Raw genomic sequence first — 17,624 nt, forward strand, 5'->3', positions numbered from 1 at the left:
CCATTATTTGCTTTTTTAATGCAGTTCCCTGTGTTACCACACAAGCAGCATATTTATTAAAATTTGCTAAAAGTGATCTCTTTTATGACCTGCTACTTTGATTTGGTTTTAATCAATAGAAAGCTAACTTCAAGACTACAAATTTCTTTTGCACTGCAGGCACTTTATATTTCGTTTTCTATTATCTTCATCCCTTTAATAAATCCAAAGTGTATTTCCATTTGAAACTTATACCAACGATTTATACCAATTTTATACTATTCTGGGTTTTCTGAATGGCCTGTATACTGTTCTACTAATTGATCTTCAAGCAGTTTCCTTCCAGTCAAGCAGTTGCTTAGCTGATACCAATGTCCTTGACTTCAAGAACAACCAGACTGCCCCCCCCCAATCATTTTAATGCCTCCTTTTCTCTACCTCAAGGACAGTGACAATGCTGCAGCCAGTGTTTTTTTTCCTCTGGTTCTTCTTTGACCCTGCTCTTCTAAATACTAATGGACATAAGTGTCCATTAGTCTGGACACAGATCACCTCAAAACATCTATTCTAAGTATGGACCAGTCCATGCAAAGAACATGTAAAAATGTACAGTACAGGTAGTCCTCAACTTACAACCACAATTCAGCCCACAATTTTTGTTGCTAAGTGAAACATTCGTTAAGTGAATTTTGCCCCATTTTACGAACTTTTGTGCCACAGTTGTTAACACTGCAGTTGTTAAGTTAATAACATGGTTGTTAAGTGAATCTGGCTTCCCCATTGACTTTGCTTGTCAGAAGGTCACAAAAAGTGAACACATGACACTGGGACACTGCAACTGTCATACATATGAGTTGCTAAGCATCCGATTTTTCATCACATGACTGGATACTGCAACGGTCGTAAGTGTGAAAAATAGTCATAAATCTCTCCAGTGTTGTAACGTTGAACGGTCACTAAGTGAACTGTTGTATGTCAAGGACTATGTGTATTTTCAAATATTATGCAGTGTTTTTTTAAAGACAATCCTTGCTTTGAGCCTATAATCTAATAGTAAAAATACTAAAGCAAGCAAATTCAGGTATGAGTTCTTAGAATTCTTAAACTGGTTTTATAGTGGTCCAGTGCATTATTCCTGTGAAGGTCATTCTGGCAAAAGAAAAACCAAAATGTCAGTTGATTCTAACTGATCTGGAAAAACAGGTTTTGCAGTTTGCCTTGCTTCAGATGCAGCTAGGTGGAAAAGATGAGCGCTTGAGGATGCAGCTGCTGCTCATAAGATTGTAAATCTAACCATGTTGCAAAATGTTTAATATACTATCAGTTCAATTTTGCTAGCTAGTTTGAAAATAAATTTTACTGAATATATTGGCACGTTAAATATGACAACATTCTTTAAATATTTAATTTTTCACAACTGTGTTTTGCTTTTATATAATCCCTTTAATGTGTAATATTCAGATATATTTAATTTTAGAGAGCTATAATTATTACTCTTGGTAGTGTACAAAAAGCTATAAAACAATAAATGAAATATAATGGCATGTTAAAGCCAGTGTACAATTTAAAATCGGATTCCTCATAAAAGAAAACAGATACAAGATGGTTCCATCTTAACAATAAATAAAATAAAACCATCTGGAAGAGCTCTGTCTTCACTTGCATCCAGAAAGTTGTCAATGTGGGAGAAGGTTGAACTTTCATGTAAAGGCTTGTTCAGTACTATAGGTTCCAGGACAGACTTCAGCCCCCTGAATTTTAGAGAACTGAGGAATTACAAGTGTAGGAATCTGATTTATGGGTAACTGAAGCAGTCAGATTGAAAATTGACTGAAGTTGCAGATAATTCATCAGAAAAAAAATCTAATTTGTTTCTAAACATTTTACCTTGGTTTTTGTGCTCAGTTCAATTGTTTCAATAATCTAAGGCAGAGCTGTTAAACGCCCGGTTTAGCAAAGGGGAAAAAAGTACTGATATGTCATGTAATGACACTATATGAGTTTGACACCCCTGATCTAAGGTAACTGTTAATAAAGACTTTAATAACACTGTACTATAACTGCTATGTTGTGAGTGAGTTTGGAATTGACAATATAATGAAGTGTCTAAAAGACACGTTGTTTAGATTTCCCTTTGTTGGTTTAGCAGTTCTACTTATTTGTAGTTGCTTGAACGGTTGAAAGGAATATTTCCAATTTTTGTAAATAACATAGCACACTTGCCTCAAAATACATTTTAGCAGCTGCAAGTCCACACTACCATACTGGTAAAAACTTTCATGACAGAATAATCTGATAAACTATTAATTGATATGATTGTTTTCCTGCTACTAATTTGAATAGGATGCAGTTAGTACTGCAGAATTTGTAGCAGTTTCTATTCCTACTGCATGCATGTAGCTGCATGAATCCAGCTGAGTTTCAAAAGGCTAATATGATTTTTTTAAAAAATTATGAAAATAGCCTTTTGGCAATAATGGATAATTAATTCCATGGCTATAGCCATCTTTAAAGAGTCTACTGAACAGGAGTAACCTGCTTTTAAAATTTGTGAAAATGAGGCCCTAAGTAAGCAAGTTCTGACAAGTCTATACTATAGTCGTACTTTAAATTTACATTTCTCCAATATAATGTGGAATCGTCCAACAAATATGACCATTAGTTAGGCATGATGAAACTGTTTAGTGTGTCAAGATGGTTGCCAGGATAGGAAAACCTGTATAAATAATAATACGATAGCATGAATATGAATGCATATGCCATTAAAATGACTCTGTAGTACAAATAGCTCCTAAGTATTTATAAGTTTATATTATAAGTTTATAATTTACAATTATAAAATTATAAGTTTCCTGAAAATGTTTAAAATTATTTCTTTAAAACTTGATGGCCAAACTATGCCATGCAGTTTCTGTGAAATAATAAATATTTGTTGAGAAATATAATTTTACTCAGGGGATGCTTTTGGAAATCCACAATCGTTGACATTAATAAAATGTAGGAAAATGGGATACTGCAAATGTTGAATGACAAAATGGACTTTTAAAAAGAACAAGCATAATACAAATATTACAGTTTGTCTCCTTTCCCAAAGGCTTCTGTGTTGCATGGACTGAAGTTTCCCAGCTTTATTCTTCTCAGTTCACCTTTGAGATGTTAGAGTGAGAGAGAATTAAACACTTTAGTTTGTATAACCAAAAGTGGTGAATATATTTGTATATCTGTTCTGCTTACTGTATGACTTTGTTAACCCAGTAATAATTTAAAATTACAGGTTTTTTTGGCTTTACTAAAAGGCATGAGTTTTCATGAATGGCTAGTCACTTCATCAGATGCATGGAATAGCTAGACTGATGTCAGATTTGAATTGGGGTGAGGAGAGAGAGAAAGACAAGTTGGTTATGCAAATGCACATGAGACAGATTATAAATACCTTATCAATTAACTGTTGTTAAATTGTGTTTAAAAATCCACTTTCTTAAGACCTCCTGAGTTTGCCTAAAATATGTTTATGTACGCAAATTCATCGATATTCCCCTCATGCTGGTGTTAAAGTCCCATATATCCAAAGCTGATTCTTCAAAGTATTTTGTAGAATACTTTTGTAGTATACAGTATTTTGAAAGGTTGAAATGCTCCGATATTTGTTCTTGTTTTAAATCCTGATATCAAACTTGTATCCATTAATTATTTTACACAACAATTCCTGATTTGTCCAATATAGAATTCAGAGAGGCATGGCTGGCAAATGATGGTATATATTGGAGGAAGAGCATGCAAAGGTACTCATCCGTAGGGTTTGGGTTTATTGCAGGGTCTGGTTTCCTCATTGGCACCATTGACCTGGGTTTTTTTGTTGCTTGGGAGTTGAGTAGTTGTCTGTATTCAATATGAGTCTGCCACCTAGTGCCACCTGAGAAAGCGCAATGTCATTTGTACAGTGTGAGATGTAGCTTATTAATAATGTTGGAGTGGCTTCAGCTGTAAGCTGCAGGTGACAAGCAGTGGTGTTTGGTTCACTTTTCTGTGGTCTGTCGTTTAATAGGTCGTCCCTGAAATTGATATAGCTCTATTGATTTGTCTACTGATCTCATTGAATGGGTTTACTCTTATGAACGCTTCTTTTGATTCTGTCAGTCAAACATCTGTGTCAAGGGGATCAGAACAAATTGGGTTGTAGTATAGAGCCTGGCTATGGATGATTTAGTGGCATGTTCTGGTTTGAAGCCTTTTTGCCGTTGTACACTGTCTTCCTACAACGTCTATTCTTCCTCCAAGGTCCACACTTAAAACTTTTCAAATGTAAGTGATGGAGATTCAGAATTAAATATCTGGCTTCTCCAACGCGCAGCTTGGAGAATCCAAAGCTTCGGGTTGTTCAGTAGTTGGGTAGCCTACACTGAGTGTGTTCCTTTAAGAGATTTCTCTTCAGACACGCCCACTTGCTCAACAGAGTCCCAGTTTAGTTCACTCAGTTGAGCCTGTGACACTGTCTGAAAATTTCTCTGTTATCCTACTAAACTTGTTCCAGAAGCTTTGGTGTCGTCCGTCACATCTCGCCGTTTATTATGGCTTAAGAATTGGAGAGCTGATGCCAAGTCTCGATGGCGCCTCGCTTCAACTCCGTATAAAGGTTCCCGTCTTTTTGGTGAAGGCTTAGACCCCATCCTTGTCGAGGACAAGGATAAACGGAAGGTAATGCCATCCTCTTATAAAAGGGCAGACCGTAAAACATCGTCCTACTCCACCAGGCAGCCCTTTCGGACTGACGCCAGACCTTCTGGGTCCTTCTCCTCAAGGCCCTATTCTCAAGGATTCGACCATTCCTTCGATAGACCCTCCTTCAGAGACCGTGGTCGAAAGGCCCCAGCGCCCAAACGGCCCTTTCGAGGTACGGGTTCCCGTACCTTTAGAAAAGGGAAGTGACTACATTCATCTTCCCATTGGCGGCCGTCTGACTCATTTTCTTCCCCAGTGGGAGATCTCGACAACGGACGCCTGGGTGCTCCAGACAATTCGTCTGGGCCTTACCCTGGAGTTCCACTCCAGACCTCCCTCACACTTTGTCCAATGCCCTATTTCTCCCAACCTGGACAAGCGCCAGCTAATGGAGGCAGAAATCCATCACCTGCTTCAAATCCAAGCCATCGAACCGGTTCCCCACCATCATCGCGGGACCGGCTTCTATTCAATTTTCTTCCTGGTCCCCAAATCGTCCGGGGGTCACAGGGGCATCCTAGACCTCAAGAGGCTGAACGAATTTATCGTATACCATCAGTTCAAAATGGAGTCCCTCCGATCGATTCTGGCTTCCATTCGACCAACGGACTGGATGACCTCTATCGATTTGAAAGAAGCGTATCTCCACGTACCCATACGGCTGTCCCATCATCGTTTTCTACGCTTTGCCTACAACAACAGGCATTACCAATACAGAGCAATGCCCTTCGGCCTCTCCTCCGCCCCAAGAACCTTTACGAAGCTCCTGGCAGCAGTGGCGGCCCATCTACGTCAACATCCGGTACGGCTCCACTGCTACTTGGACGATATCCTAGTGCTCTCCCCCTCCCCGGTCCGGGCCTCTCGAGACCTAGAAGTGGTGTGTCGCTGCCTTCGTCATCATGGCTTCTCCCTCAACATCCCGAAGAGCCAGTTGCAGCCCACTACTCGTATTATTCACCTCGGGACAGTAATAGACTCAGTAAAGGGCCAGGTGTTCCTGTCACCGGACAGGTGTTCCAGTCTCCAGTCATTAGCCTTTCAGGTCCTTTCCTCTCGGAGGGTGACCTTGCTGCTCCTGTCCCGCCTACTCGGCAAAATGATATCCTGCCTGTCCGTCGTCCCTTGGGCGAGGTTTCACTCCCGCCAGCTCCAGTGGTTCCTCCTCCCCTTTCAGAGGGCCAGGAAAAGCAACTCTTCCGCACAAGTATCCCTCCCGCCAGAGGTCTCAGGGTCTCTCCTCTGGTGGTCCTCCCAGAGTATACAGCAGGGCTGCCACTTCCAAAACCTGCAGCGCCTGGTAGTGACAACGGACGCCAGCCTGACGGGATGGGGAGGTCATCTTCTCTCTCACGTTGCCCAAGGTACGTGGTCAACAGAGGAGCGTCTCAAAGGGATCAACTGGTTGGAGCTCCGGGCGATCCGCCTTTCCCTCCAACGATTCCAGCAGATTTTGTCGGGGCACCATGTCCTAATACGCACGGACAATGTAACAGCAAAGGCGCACGTGAATCGCCAGGGGGGGAACCCGTTCGGGCCCACTGATGGAGGAAGCGACCCTGCTTCTGATCTGGGCGGAGACGCATGTCTTGTCCCTCGTAGCGGAGCACATCGCCGGGACCACGAACATCTGGCTCAGCAGGCAACACCTGGACCACGCCGAGTGGCGCCTTCACCCGGATCTGTTCGCCGAGATAGTTCGCAGATTCGGCATGCCTCTAGTCGATCTATTTGCCAGCCGCAACAACACGCACCTTCCCAGGTTCTTCACCCGGTACCAGTGCCCTCTGGCGGAGGGAGTCGACGCCCTCGCCTCTCCCTGGCCCAGGGGTCTCCTCTATGCCTTTCCTCCTCTACCACTCCTTCCTCGTCTGATCCTCAGGATAATAGCAGACAGGGCCGACGTCGTTCTGGTCGCACCCCACTGGCCTCGGAGGTCCTGGTTTGCGGATCTGATAGGCCTGTCGGTGGCACGACCGTGGCGGATTCCAGGGGACAGGGTCGTCCTCAGCCAGGGGGTCATTCTGCACCCAGATCCGCAGTGGTTGCAGTTGACTGCCTGGCGCTTGAGAGGATCTTGCTAAGGAAAGTCAACGTACCTAGCAATGCGATTCCCACGATTCAGGCGTCAAGGCGGCCATCAACGTGCCGAATTTACAACGCAACTTGGGTTTCCTTCTGTTCCTGGTGTGCTAAATCCCACCTGGATCCAACGTCTGCTTCTGTCCCTGAAGTGTTGGGATTCCTTCAGGAGGGCATGGACAAGCACCTTGCGCCTAACACTCTTCGTTGCCAGGTTGCGGCTCTCAGCACTGTCATCTCTGCTTCTGTAACGCTTCCCCTCTCTCAAGACCCTATGATTCGCGCCTTTCTTCGAGGGGCAACCAACCTGCGCCCACCTGTTATACATCGCTACCCGACCTGGGATTTGACTCTGGTCCTTCAGGCCCTAATGCATCCTCCATTCGAGCCTCTCGCTTCCATCAGCCTCCGTTTTCTGATGCTTAAGGTAGCGTTCCTGGTCGCAGTTACTTCGGCTCGCCGTATATCGGAACTTGCGGCCCTATCGGTGAGAAACGACCTCTGTGTCTTTCACACAAATCGCGTGGTACTGAGACTAGACCCCTCGTTTCTGCCTAAAGTTAATTCCTCATTCCATCGATCCCAGGAATTGATCCTACCGGACTTCTGCCCCGAACCTCGACATCCTCGAGAAGCAGACTGGCACCTCTTAGATGTCCGACGGGCCCTGCGCAGATATATTAAACGAACGGAGCATTTCCGGAAATCAGAATCGCTCTTCATTTCCTTTCTGCCCGCTTCCATGGGCCGGAAGGTTTCTTCAACAACAATTGGGAAATGGATTAAATCCTGCATCTCCAGGGCTTATTCAGCTCGGAACAGACCGGTTCCGCAGAGGATTCTTCCACACTCTACCAGGAGCGCCGCCACAACGGCCGCCTGGGCCACTAATGCCTCCGTCTCTGACATCTGCAGAGCGGCTACCTGGTCATCCTTGAATCCCTTCATCAGGCACTACAAGGTGGACTCCTTTGCCTCGGCGGAGGCATCCTTCGGCCGCCGGGTGCTCCAAGCTGTATGCAACTCTTCAGACGACGTGCAGCAGCCAGTTTCCCTCCCTGTCTGAACTTGCTTGGGTAAATCCCGAAGCTATGGATTCTCCAAGCTGCGCGTTGGGGAACGGACGTTGCTTACCTGAACGTCCCTTCTCGACGCGCAGCTGGAGAATCCAACCCACCCAGCTTGGCTGCTGAACATTCCTTCCTTACGCTCTACTGCTCCTTACTTCGTGAACAAAACTGGGACTCTGTTGAGCACGTGGGCGTGTCTGAAGAGAAATCTCTTAAAGGAACACACTCAGTGTAGGCTACCCAACTACTGAACAACCCGAAGCTTTGGATTCTCCAGCTGCGCGTCGAGAAGGGACGTTCAGGTAAGCAACGTCCGTTTTGTTACACTTTAATTTCTGACAATTGAATACTTTAACTTGGACAATTTAGCTGCTTCTATCCTTGTACAAGTCTTAAATAGCAATATCAGAAGAACAAAATTTTATTTGATAGTTGGTTATGTAGTCATAACTTTACACTTATACAGTACATTCATTAATTTCTAGTTCTGACTCTGGACAAATGATCAAATTTCTGACAATTATTGCAGCATGTTTAGACATTTCTGATAAGTATAGTCACACAGTAAATATTTAATATTACATGGATTATTATTTTTTTCCATTTTAGTTTCATTATCATGTTTAAATATCTGTATTTCCTGATTCTGTTAAAATACAGTGTTGTATTAATATTCTGGCTTATATTTTTATTTTTACATAACATAAAAAAGAACATTCTGAGTGCTTATATAACTGTGACCTTTTCTTCAATTTTGATGATAGAAATGCCTGTCTTTGTCATATGAACTTCTTGCTTTATATATGTATGTATATTAAGTCCTTCAATTTTGGGTAGCAAGAGCAAATTGAAAATTTATGTCCTTGACTTAATAATCATTCATTAAGTGACCATTTGAAGCTACTATGGCAGTGAAAAAAGTGACCTATGACCATTTTTCACACACACGACTATTGCAGCATCCCCAAGATCAATTGATCAAAACTTGGATACTTGACAAATAGCATATATTTATGACACTTGCAGTGCTGGGGTCATATGATCATTTTTGAGACCTTCTGACAAGCAAAGTGAATGGGGAACCAGATTCACTGAACAACTACAATGATTTACTTAACAACTGTGGCAAGAAAGGTCATAAAATGGGGCAAAATTCACTTAACAACTTTCTTGCTTAGCAACAGAAATGTTTGGCTCAATTCTGATTATTGGATTTAAACTACGTGTAATACTCTTCTTACATAGCAACTTTTATGTTTTAATTCCTCCTTTCCATTCAAGCCTGAATTTTGTTACTGTATTGTATAAACTAGAGCCGGGATGGCGAACCTATGGCACGGGTGCCACAGGTGGCACATGGAGCCATATTGGTGGGCACGCGAGTGTTGCCCTAGCTCAGCTCCAGCGTGCATGCGTGCACCAGCCAACTGATTTTCAGGCCTTCCGGTCCTACCAGAAGTCGGGAAACTGGCTGTTTCCGTCCTCCGGAAGGCCTCTGGGGGGGGGGATGGGGAAGGCTGTTTTCGCCCTCCCCAGGCTCCTAGAAAGCCTCTGGAGCCTGGGGAGGGGGAAAAAATGGGCCTACTGGGCCCACCGTGCCATTGCGTACCAAAAGCAGGGGGAAGTGTGGGGGGGTCACGTGCTCATGCGCGGGAGGGCGGGGCGCATTATGGATGTGGGCACATGCACCCGCTCTCCCCCCGCTTTTGGCACCCGATGGCAAAAAGGTTAGCCATTACTGCACTAGAGTATTTGGTATTCATTTGTTACGATTTATCTAAGCTTGTTACGAGGCTATGTACAGACTCTCCTGAGTTAATAAGTATATTGTTGAGATGCTGTATTAAGTTTGCTTCAATTTATGTAGACCGTGGAATTTTTTTTCAATTGATTTCTTTGTTGACAAAGTCTCATGAGTTTCTGACAGAATGGCTAATAGCTAGGGATTATGAAAGAAATAATTGAAGCATGAAGACCACCAGAGTTTGATGATACCTGTTCAGGAATGTTCATTTTTATCCAATAAAGCTTAGTTATTTTGTCAGTGATTTTAAGAAAGAGATTGCATAAAAATTTATGGAGTCCTAATTGAAATTACTTGTCCAGGTAATGCTTACTGGGAAGAGATAATCCTCTTAAATGTCTTGTTTAGCAGTCTCAGTAGTAGCACTGCATTGTTATGGTGATTTATATTATATCTATGACCAATAGAAGGAATTTAGTTTTTTGATATTGGATCATATTTCAGCAACTCAAGTGTTAGGCTTTCAGCTTCAGATAATGATATTCTAACTAAAGAATGTCTGAAAGTACTAGTATTGACTATAGTTAATTTTATTTATAGAAGCATATTGTTAAACCTGTTGCCTCTCTTTTAAGTTAGTTATATCTGGATGTAAGAAAACCAGTCATAATTATTTCAGAAATAATTGCACTTATAATGATAGTTAACATACGTAAATTGTTTATCTTAATATAATCCAGTCTTTTCTCAACTCCCAAAAGAGGAATGGAATAACAACTCCAGCCAGCATTGACATAGTTTTTGATTTCTGCTGAAATATATTTCTCAGACTGAGCTTGGATGTATTGGGGGCTGCCTTGCTCCTTGTAAAAGTAGATTGTATGACATTGCTCTTAATCTGTTATTTTTATGAAAACATTCGCCCTAAAAGAGTATTACTGTATTACTATCTCTTTCCCATTGTTTATATCTACTATAGCTTTTAAGATACATATTCTGATAATAATTCAACATACAGATAACACAAAGAAGTTATACCTTTTCTATCTAGTAAATGGGACCATCCTTGAAACTATGATGTGCAATCTTATTTTCATAATTCATTAGATTACTAGTGTTTAGTTCTTCTAATTCTTTATATGTGAATGTAGAGACTTTTTTCCAAAAAAGTATGGCATATTTTATCTCTGTGTGTGCTTGGCAGGTAAATTAGAAAGGCTTTTTGTCTTGCGTATGTCTGAAAAAAAGGAATCCCTTTAACAACAGTTGTACAACGTTTTATCTGATTACTCTATCTAAGCCTCTCTTTTTCATATTGTGTGGTACTAAACTGTTCCATTTCTTTTGCAAAAACACTCCATAACTCATTTCATTCTTATGATATTTTTTCTTCCTTTAGCTTTATTTATCATTGCCTGTACAATAACTGCTTTTCTAACTTTTCCATTTTCTCCCATTTGTTTTCACACAGTGTTGTTACAGATCTTATAGCAGTCGGTTTAAAGGTAGGAATCTTTTTCTGTCCTTTCATATAAACTTGTTATCCACATTTTTATTATTTCTGGATAACACATTGAAACTTGTGCATCATTTTTTTTTCTTGTGGCATTGCTTTATTTCCATCCAATTTCTTTCTTCATGAAGTGGATCTTAACTCTTTAATTCTTAGAGTTCATAATTTATGTTTCTTCCAACTCAGCTAAGGATATTAATAACTTAGAAGGCTGTGACTCAGTCAGCTGTAAAATATGTACATTTCACCTCATTCCTGTGCTTGGAATGCTGTTCAAAGGTAAGTCATAAAAAGCTGCAACCCATTTTTAAATTCTCACTGATGAATAGAGTAGTCCAAAGCATTAAAAAAGGTCCATGTGGAGCACATTAGCCAGAATCTTACTTTTCAAAGTACTAAAGCAGCCAAGACCTTTACAAAGTTTATGTGGTTGTTGGAAAATTGTTTCTAGCTTCTTCACATGTGTTCATGTGCACAACCCCTTCACTTTAGTGGTAGTTCTAGCCGAAGTGTTTTTGGCATACAAAGGTAATAGGGGAGGACAGGGTTCAAATTCTGTGGTTGAGCTTTGCAAAGCTTTATTGGTTAAATTTATTTGCCACCCATCTCTTATCCAAACAACTCTGGGTGGCTTACAGCATTAAAACATTAAAAGATAAATATTTCTAAAGCAATAAAATGGAAGTCACACAATAGAAAACAAATTAAAAAATAAAATAAAATTAAGAGTGCTTTAACATTTCAAATGTGGTTGGTTTCTTTGTGGCAACACTTTTTGTGAAGTATCGTTTTCAGATCCACACTGATGAATATTTCTCCAGCTACTCTCAGAAATTCTACAATAGCATTGAAATACTTAAGCACCCTATACTGTGAAAATTATATTTTGAGCTTTAATTTTGAATTACACAAAGATTATTTGCATCCTAATCTTTGTTAAATGTTATGAAACAGGGATAGGCAACTGGTGCCCTCCAGATATTTAGTTGTTTTTATTTTTATTTTATTTTATTATATTATTTATTTATTTTATTATTTATGTATTTGTTCAGTGGATTACCTTGCCTTTCTATTAATTCTGTTTTTATTAATTAATTTCTACAAATTAAAAGCATAATTATGAGCTTCATTAATCCAATGAATGATAAAATATCATTATTTAAATTAGTATGGCCAATGCAAATGGATGGTGGGTATGGAACCTTGCTGCATCCGATTATCTATCCTAATGATAAATGTTTCAAGAAAAATTTCTATATATAATTCTACATATGAATATTCACACAAATTTTGTTGAATATAGTGAGGGAGATGAGTGGTAATATAAATACAAAACTGAGGCCTATCCTCAGATAAGAGAATACAAGAGATTTGTGGTCTTAAAAACAAAAATAAGATGTATTTTACTACTAATATAAAAGCATAGACGAAATGTATGCTGAATTTTGTTTAAGAAAGTGAAGCAATTTATAAACTTAAACTTCAGAAAATGAAATACGTTAATGTCAAAAGCATTTTTAAGAGATAAATGAAAAAGTATGCATTCTAAAGAAATGTTTATAGCATTTTTTGGAAGATAATATTTAGTACATGAACAAATATAATTTTATATTATTGATTTAATTTAACGACATAGGATTTAAAAACAAAACTAAATTCTGGTAATATATTACAGTTTGAAGTCAAAAAGACATTGCATCATTCTCTATAGAGAGAGTTATTCAGTACTTTATTGTACTGAAATGTACTTCTAATGAGTAGTATGATAATTTATATAATATTTTATGTGTTGCAATGATAGATTTAGAGGAAAAGGCATATATTTGCACACAAATGAAAACACAAATGTTCAGGTGGTGTAGGGATATAGGTTTTTAAAATAGTAGCTGGTAGTCATAATAAAGCTGCATGCACAATTGATATTAGCAGCCACATAAATAGGCCTTCCCTAGGATGTATGTATCATTATGACACCCTTGTAATGCTAAAATTACCTTAATTCCAGGAGTTTATACTGACAGTATATGTCCGTGATGGCGAACCTATGGCACGCGTGCCACAGGTGGCACCCGGAGCCATATTAGTGGGCACGCCAGCTCAGCTCTGGGGCGCATGCGCGCGCCGGCCAGCTGATTTTCGGGCCTTCTGGGCCCACCAGAAGTAGGGAAACAGGCTGTTTCCTGCCTCTGGAGGGCCTGGGGGGGGGGAAGGCCCGTTTTTCTTTCTTACCTGGCTCCAGATCCTCTCTGTGTATCTGGGAACGGCGAAAACAGCCTTTCCCACTCCCTTGAAGGCCCTACGGAGGCTCAAAGGGCCCATTTCCCCACTCCCGGTGGGACAGGAAGTGACATTTTTTCTTGTCCCCAGCCTCCAGAGACTCCTAGAGAGGCTCCTACAGTCTCCTAGAGAGGTTCTGGAGGCTGGGGACAGCAAAAAATGTCACTTCCTGTCCCACCGGGAGTTGGGAAATGGACCTTTTCAGCCTCTGTAGGGCCTCCAAGGGAGTGGGAAAGGCTGTTTTCGCTATTCCCAGATACACAGAGAGGATCTGGAACCAGGTAAGAAAGAAAAACGGGCCTATCAGGCCATCATGTGCCAGGAGCGGGGGGGAAGGGGGTTGCGCACACATGCGCATGGGCACGTGCACGCGCGACCCTCCCCCGCCCCCCCCCCCCTCTCCTGGCACGCGATGGCAAAAAGGTTAGCCATCACTGGTATATGCTATCAAGTAAGGGTTTGGTGAATGTGTATGCCTCTAGACTACAGACATAGGGCAATGTCATTGACAGACATAGAGATAAAGCCTTCTATTTACTTTTATTTTTCCCTTGTTGTATATTCGCACCAGGAAGTTAACAGTCTGTTACAGTAGAGCTGAAGTATTTAGGTTCTTTTGGTTGAATGGATCTTTACATTGAATGTTTTAAGTTATAAGAAGCTGAACAAATGGTGGATATGACTGGTCATCAAAGTTCTGGCTGGTGCAATGCCCTTGCGATCACATGTTCATGATTTGCAAACTTCCCTGCTTGCTTCCCAAATAAATAAAAGTCAATGGGGAAGCTGAAAGGAAGTTTGAAGTCATAAACTCTTGAATTCCTTGTTTAATGACCCAGTACTCACTTAACAATGGTAGCTGGGGATCACTGGAATTGCCATCATTAAAACAGTGCAATCACATGATGGCACGCTTTATAGCTGCATCACTTTAACGATGAAAATTCCAGTTCCAATTAGCATTATTAACCAATGACTCTCTAATTGGATTTTTTTGGTGGGGGTGGGGAAGAAGTAATTGCAAACAGCAAGCATTGAGTTTTCTAGCATATCAGTGAGAGGAAAAATGTGGTGAAGTAAAGGGAGAGTAAAGAAACATTCCAGTTTAGAATCCATTCGGGGAAGAAAACATTTGGCATCAAACCTATAAGTCTATATTTGTTATATCTTAGGTGAAGGCAGACAATCTGGTTAGAATCTTGTAATATAGGTGATCAACAATGAAGTATCTGTTTGGGCGATCCACAAATACTTTTGATTGCTTGTGCCTGACAAAAAAACTGTAGATCATGCTGAGAGCATAGTTCTGAAGAGAACAGAGAACCTTCTGTGTCCAGAATTGAAAACGACTTGAATTGTTGCTGAAAGGTGGAATAACATAATTCCAAAATAGGAAGCATATATTTAGACACAATTTTCTTCTAAATATGCTTGAGTTTAATTTAAAAAAATGTGTGCAGTGGTTTCAAGTAAGCAACTTTTCGTGTGAAGAGAAATCCAGCTGTTTCTTTATTTTTGGTAGCAATATATTACTAAAATATTAAAATAAAAGGGAGAGTGACAAGTACTGTAGTGCCATTTCCAGTCCTCTTCTGGCATGTAGAACAGTTTATCATCTGTGTCTTATAAATGTATCTTTCTACTATGTGTGTTGATTATGATCCAGATGCCATCCATTCTTTACAGTTAACAGCAGGGATATGTAACTGCAAGCTCTGTTGATCCTCTCATATTATTGCTAAAAATTGGTAGCAGAGGAAATACATGAAAACTTGTCATAGCCTACTATGGTTGCCTGATAGGGCAGTCATTAAGCAAGGACTTCTGACAATGTACAGGTAGTCATTGACCTACAACCATGCATCAGCAACCATTCCAAGTTACAACAGGCTGAATGGTCATTACGAACAGTCCTCAGAGTTCCAGCCATCCCAGCTCTCCTATAGTCATGTGCTTGTGATCTGACTGTTTGGCATTCACACTTAGAAATTGGTTGCCAAGCACCCAGTAATCATGTCAGTGATTGCCATTTGTCACCTTCCCTGCTGACGTCTTCTCTGAGGTAAGTCTCCCCCACCTGCACATCATCCCCAGACTCTCGTGTTTGCACCATGCTGGTTACTTAGCCCCCACAATCCCTCCCTGACCTGCACAGTACCTCTTACACACATACCCATGCATGCATCATGCCTCTCACACACCCTCCCCAACTCTTCCTCATCCACACAGTGCCTCTCACACACCTTCCTTACCCTGCCTGGTGCTTCCTGTGCTAGCTTGCAGTCCTGGGTACTTTCCCTAGCCCTCTGATTCATGCAGTGCTTCTGCAAGAATCCTTCCCCACCGCACCCTTACACACACACCTCCAATCTTCCCTGGCTCATACTTTCCACACCTCTTGCACACCATCCCCTTGCACCCTCCCTTATTCCTCCACCTGCCTGTGGGCCTTGAATGTGCAATTTCCTGCCAGTTTCCCCAGTTGACTTCTCAGTTGTGAGTACCTGGCAGGAAGTTGCCTCCCTTAATGACTGTGGGATTCAGTTAATGATGGCAACCCAGACTGCAGGGATTGTTGCTGTTAAGCAATGTGGTCATGCTTTACAACCACATAGTCTAGTGAGGAAAATTCTTGTCTCCTGTCCCAATTGCTGTCGTAAGTTGAAGACTGCCTGTAATTAAAACAAACAAGGAAATCTGTCAAAGTCAGCCTTTCATGTACATGGTTTTACCCATCTAAGTTCTACCACTATGAACCTACATAATGGTGTATAATATCAGAGCTTTCTTTGGGTCAAGAGACAAAAGGACCAAGAGGGAACACATAGTTAGGTTTCATCTCTCCCTCCCACCCCCCACCCCCAAATTCAAGGTCCTTCTATCAAGAGCAAGAGTTCCTTTTCCCCACAAAGTCACATTTCCTCAAGCAAAAGCAATCAGGACCTGGAAAAGGATATATCAGAAATCAAGAATGCCTCTCTCAGCCAATATTGACATATATATTCTCTATACTGTTCATGTTGTCTTGTATTTTCTGTTATGGATTGCACCAGTAGAAGCTAAACCAGTTTTGTTGTATACATGATGTACAATGACAATAAAGGTTGTGTTGTTGTTGTTATTATTAACATTATTAATTTATACATACAATCCATCCCCCCCCCCCTAAATATATGGTTTCTTAGTATTTTACTGAGCAATATAGGTGGCAGAGATTTCAGGGACAGAAAACATTGTCTGGTGGCAAACATCTTAGTATTTTGAAACAAAAGAACCCAGTCTATAAGAAAGTTTACAGAATTTGATGGAAAGTTATTGAAATGGATAGATCCTTACCCCTAGATTAAACTGAGATTCACAATTTAAGGGATTCTTTGCAAAGAAATTGGCTTAGAGAACTTGAACTTTCAGAAATTATGCATTCTCTGAACTATTTTTATTTAACATAATAAAAAAGATCCTTCTGTCTTTTTGCTGTGCTCCTTGCTTGAGGATTTTTGTGCCTGAATGGAGAATACTGTATTGTCAGGGATACACAGCAGATAAAGAATACTTTATGATTATGAGTATTTGTCTCTGTAAGTAGACTGCACTGCCTTTCAAATGATGGTAATTTATCGCCAATAAGTAACTTGACCTTTCATTTAGGCATACTAGGTGAAAGTCAACTTTTGGATATAATAATTCAGAAAAATAAACAATTGGAATGCTTTACAGATTATATTCAATAGCTTTTTATTAAAGTCTATTTTCTTGCTAAACAAAATTTTGTTTGAATATCTTTAGATCTAATGTCAGATGCCCAATCCTAAAAGCTTATTTTATCCAGTCTAAAAACTTTTTAAAGGTTCTATCTTTTTTTTGATACCATGAATTTTGTTTGTTTGATGAAAGATACATTTTCATTCTAGATTTGCTACTGTTCTTCAACCCATTTGTAATCTGCTTCATCACTTCTGCCTGTTTGTAGAAGAGATTTATTATGTGCAAATCTTAACTAATATGGAACAGTGAACATGTTAAAAGAGTCTCTTTGTTCTTTTCTAGCACTAGCATTTTCATAAGCACTCATTATATTCTGCTGGCAAAGTTGTTACCTTGTTTAATAATGATCTATATTGTTAGCATTATGGTGTCCTAATCTGCAAAAGAATTCTTTGATGGCATGGATTATTTTGGAGCTCTTGCTAAAGGAGTAATAAGTAAACTGATACTACAGAGATCTCTTAAAATTCAACTT

General features: G+C 40.4%; 1 protein-coding gene across 2 annotated transcripts in view; it reads left to right on the forward strand.

Moving 5' to 3' along the window:
- PTBP3 (polypyrimidine tract binding protein 3) overlaps positions 1–17,624 on the forward strand; it is a 57,036-nt gene that overhangs the window by 5,982 nt on the left and 33,430 nt on the right. The window contains exon 2 of one of the 2 annotated variants that reach the window (XM_070938561.1): positions 11,066–11,099. The exons of the other annotated variant lie outside the window; for it this stretch is intronic. Coding sequence (XP_070794662.1) covers positions 11,066–11,099 — 34 coding nt within the window. The remainder of the gene's footprint in view (positions 1–11,065; positions 11,100–17,624) is intronic. 2 annotated transcript variants of the gene reach the window in all.

This window comes from Pituophis catenifer, unplaced genomic scaffold (genome assembly GCF_029215685.1).
Source record: "Pituophis catenifer annectens isolate HBS135680 unplaced genomic scaffold, rPitCat1.0.hap2 SCAF_2, whole genome shotgun sequence".
Taxonomy (NCBI): domain Eukaryota; kingdom Metazoa; phylum Chordata; class Lepidosauria; order Squamata; family Colubridae; genus Pituophis; species Pituophis catenifer.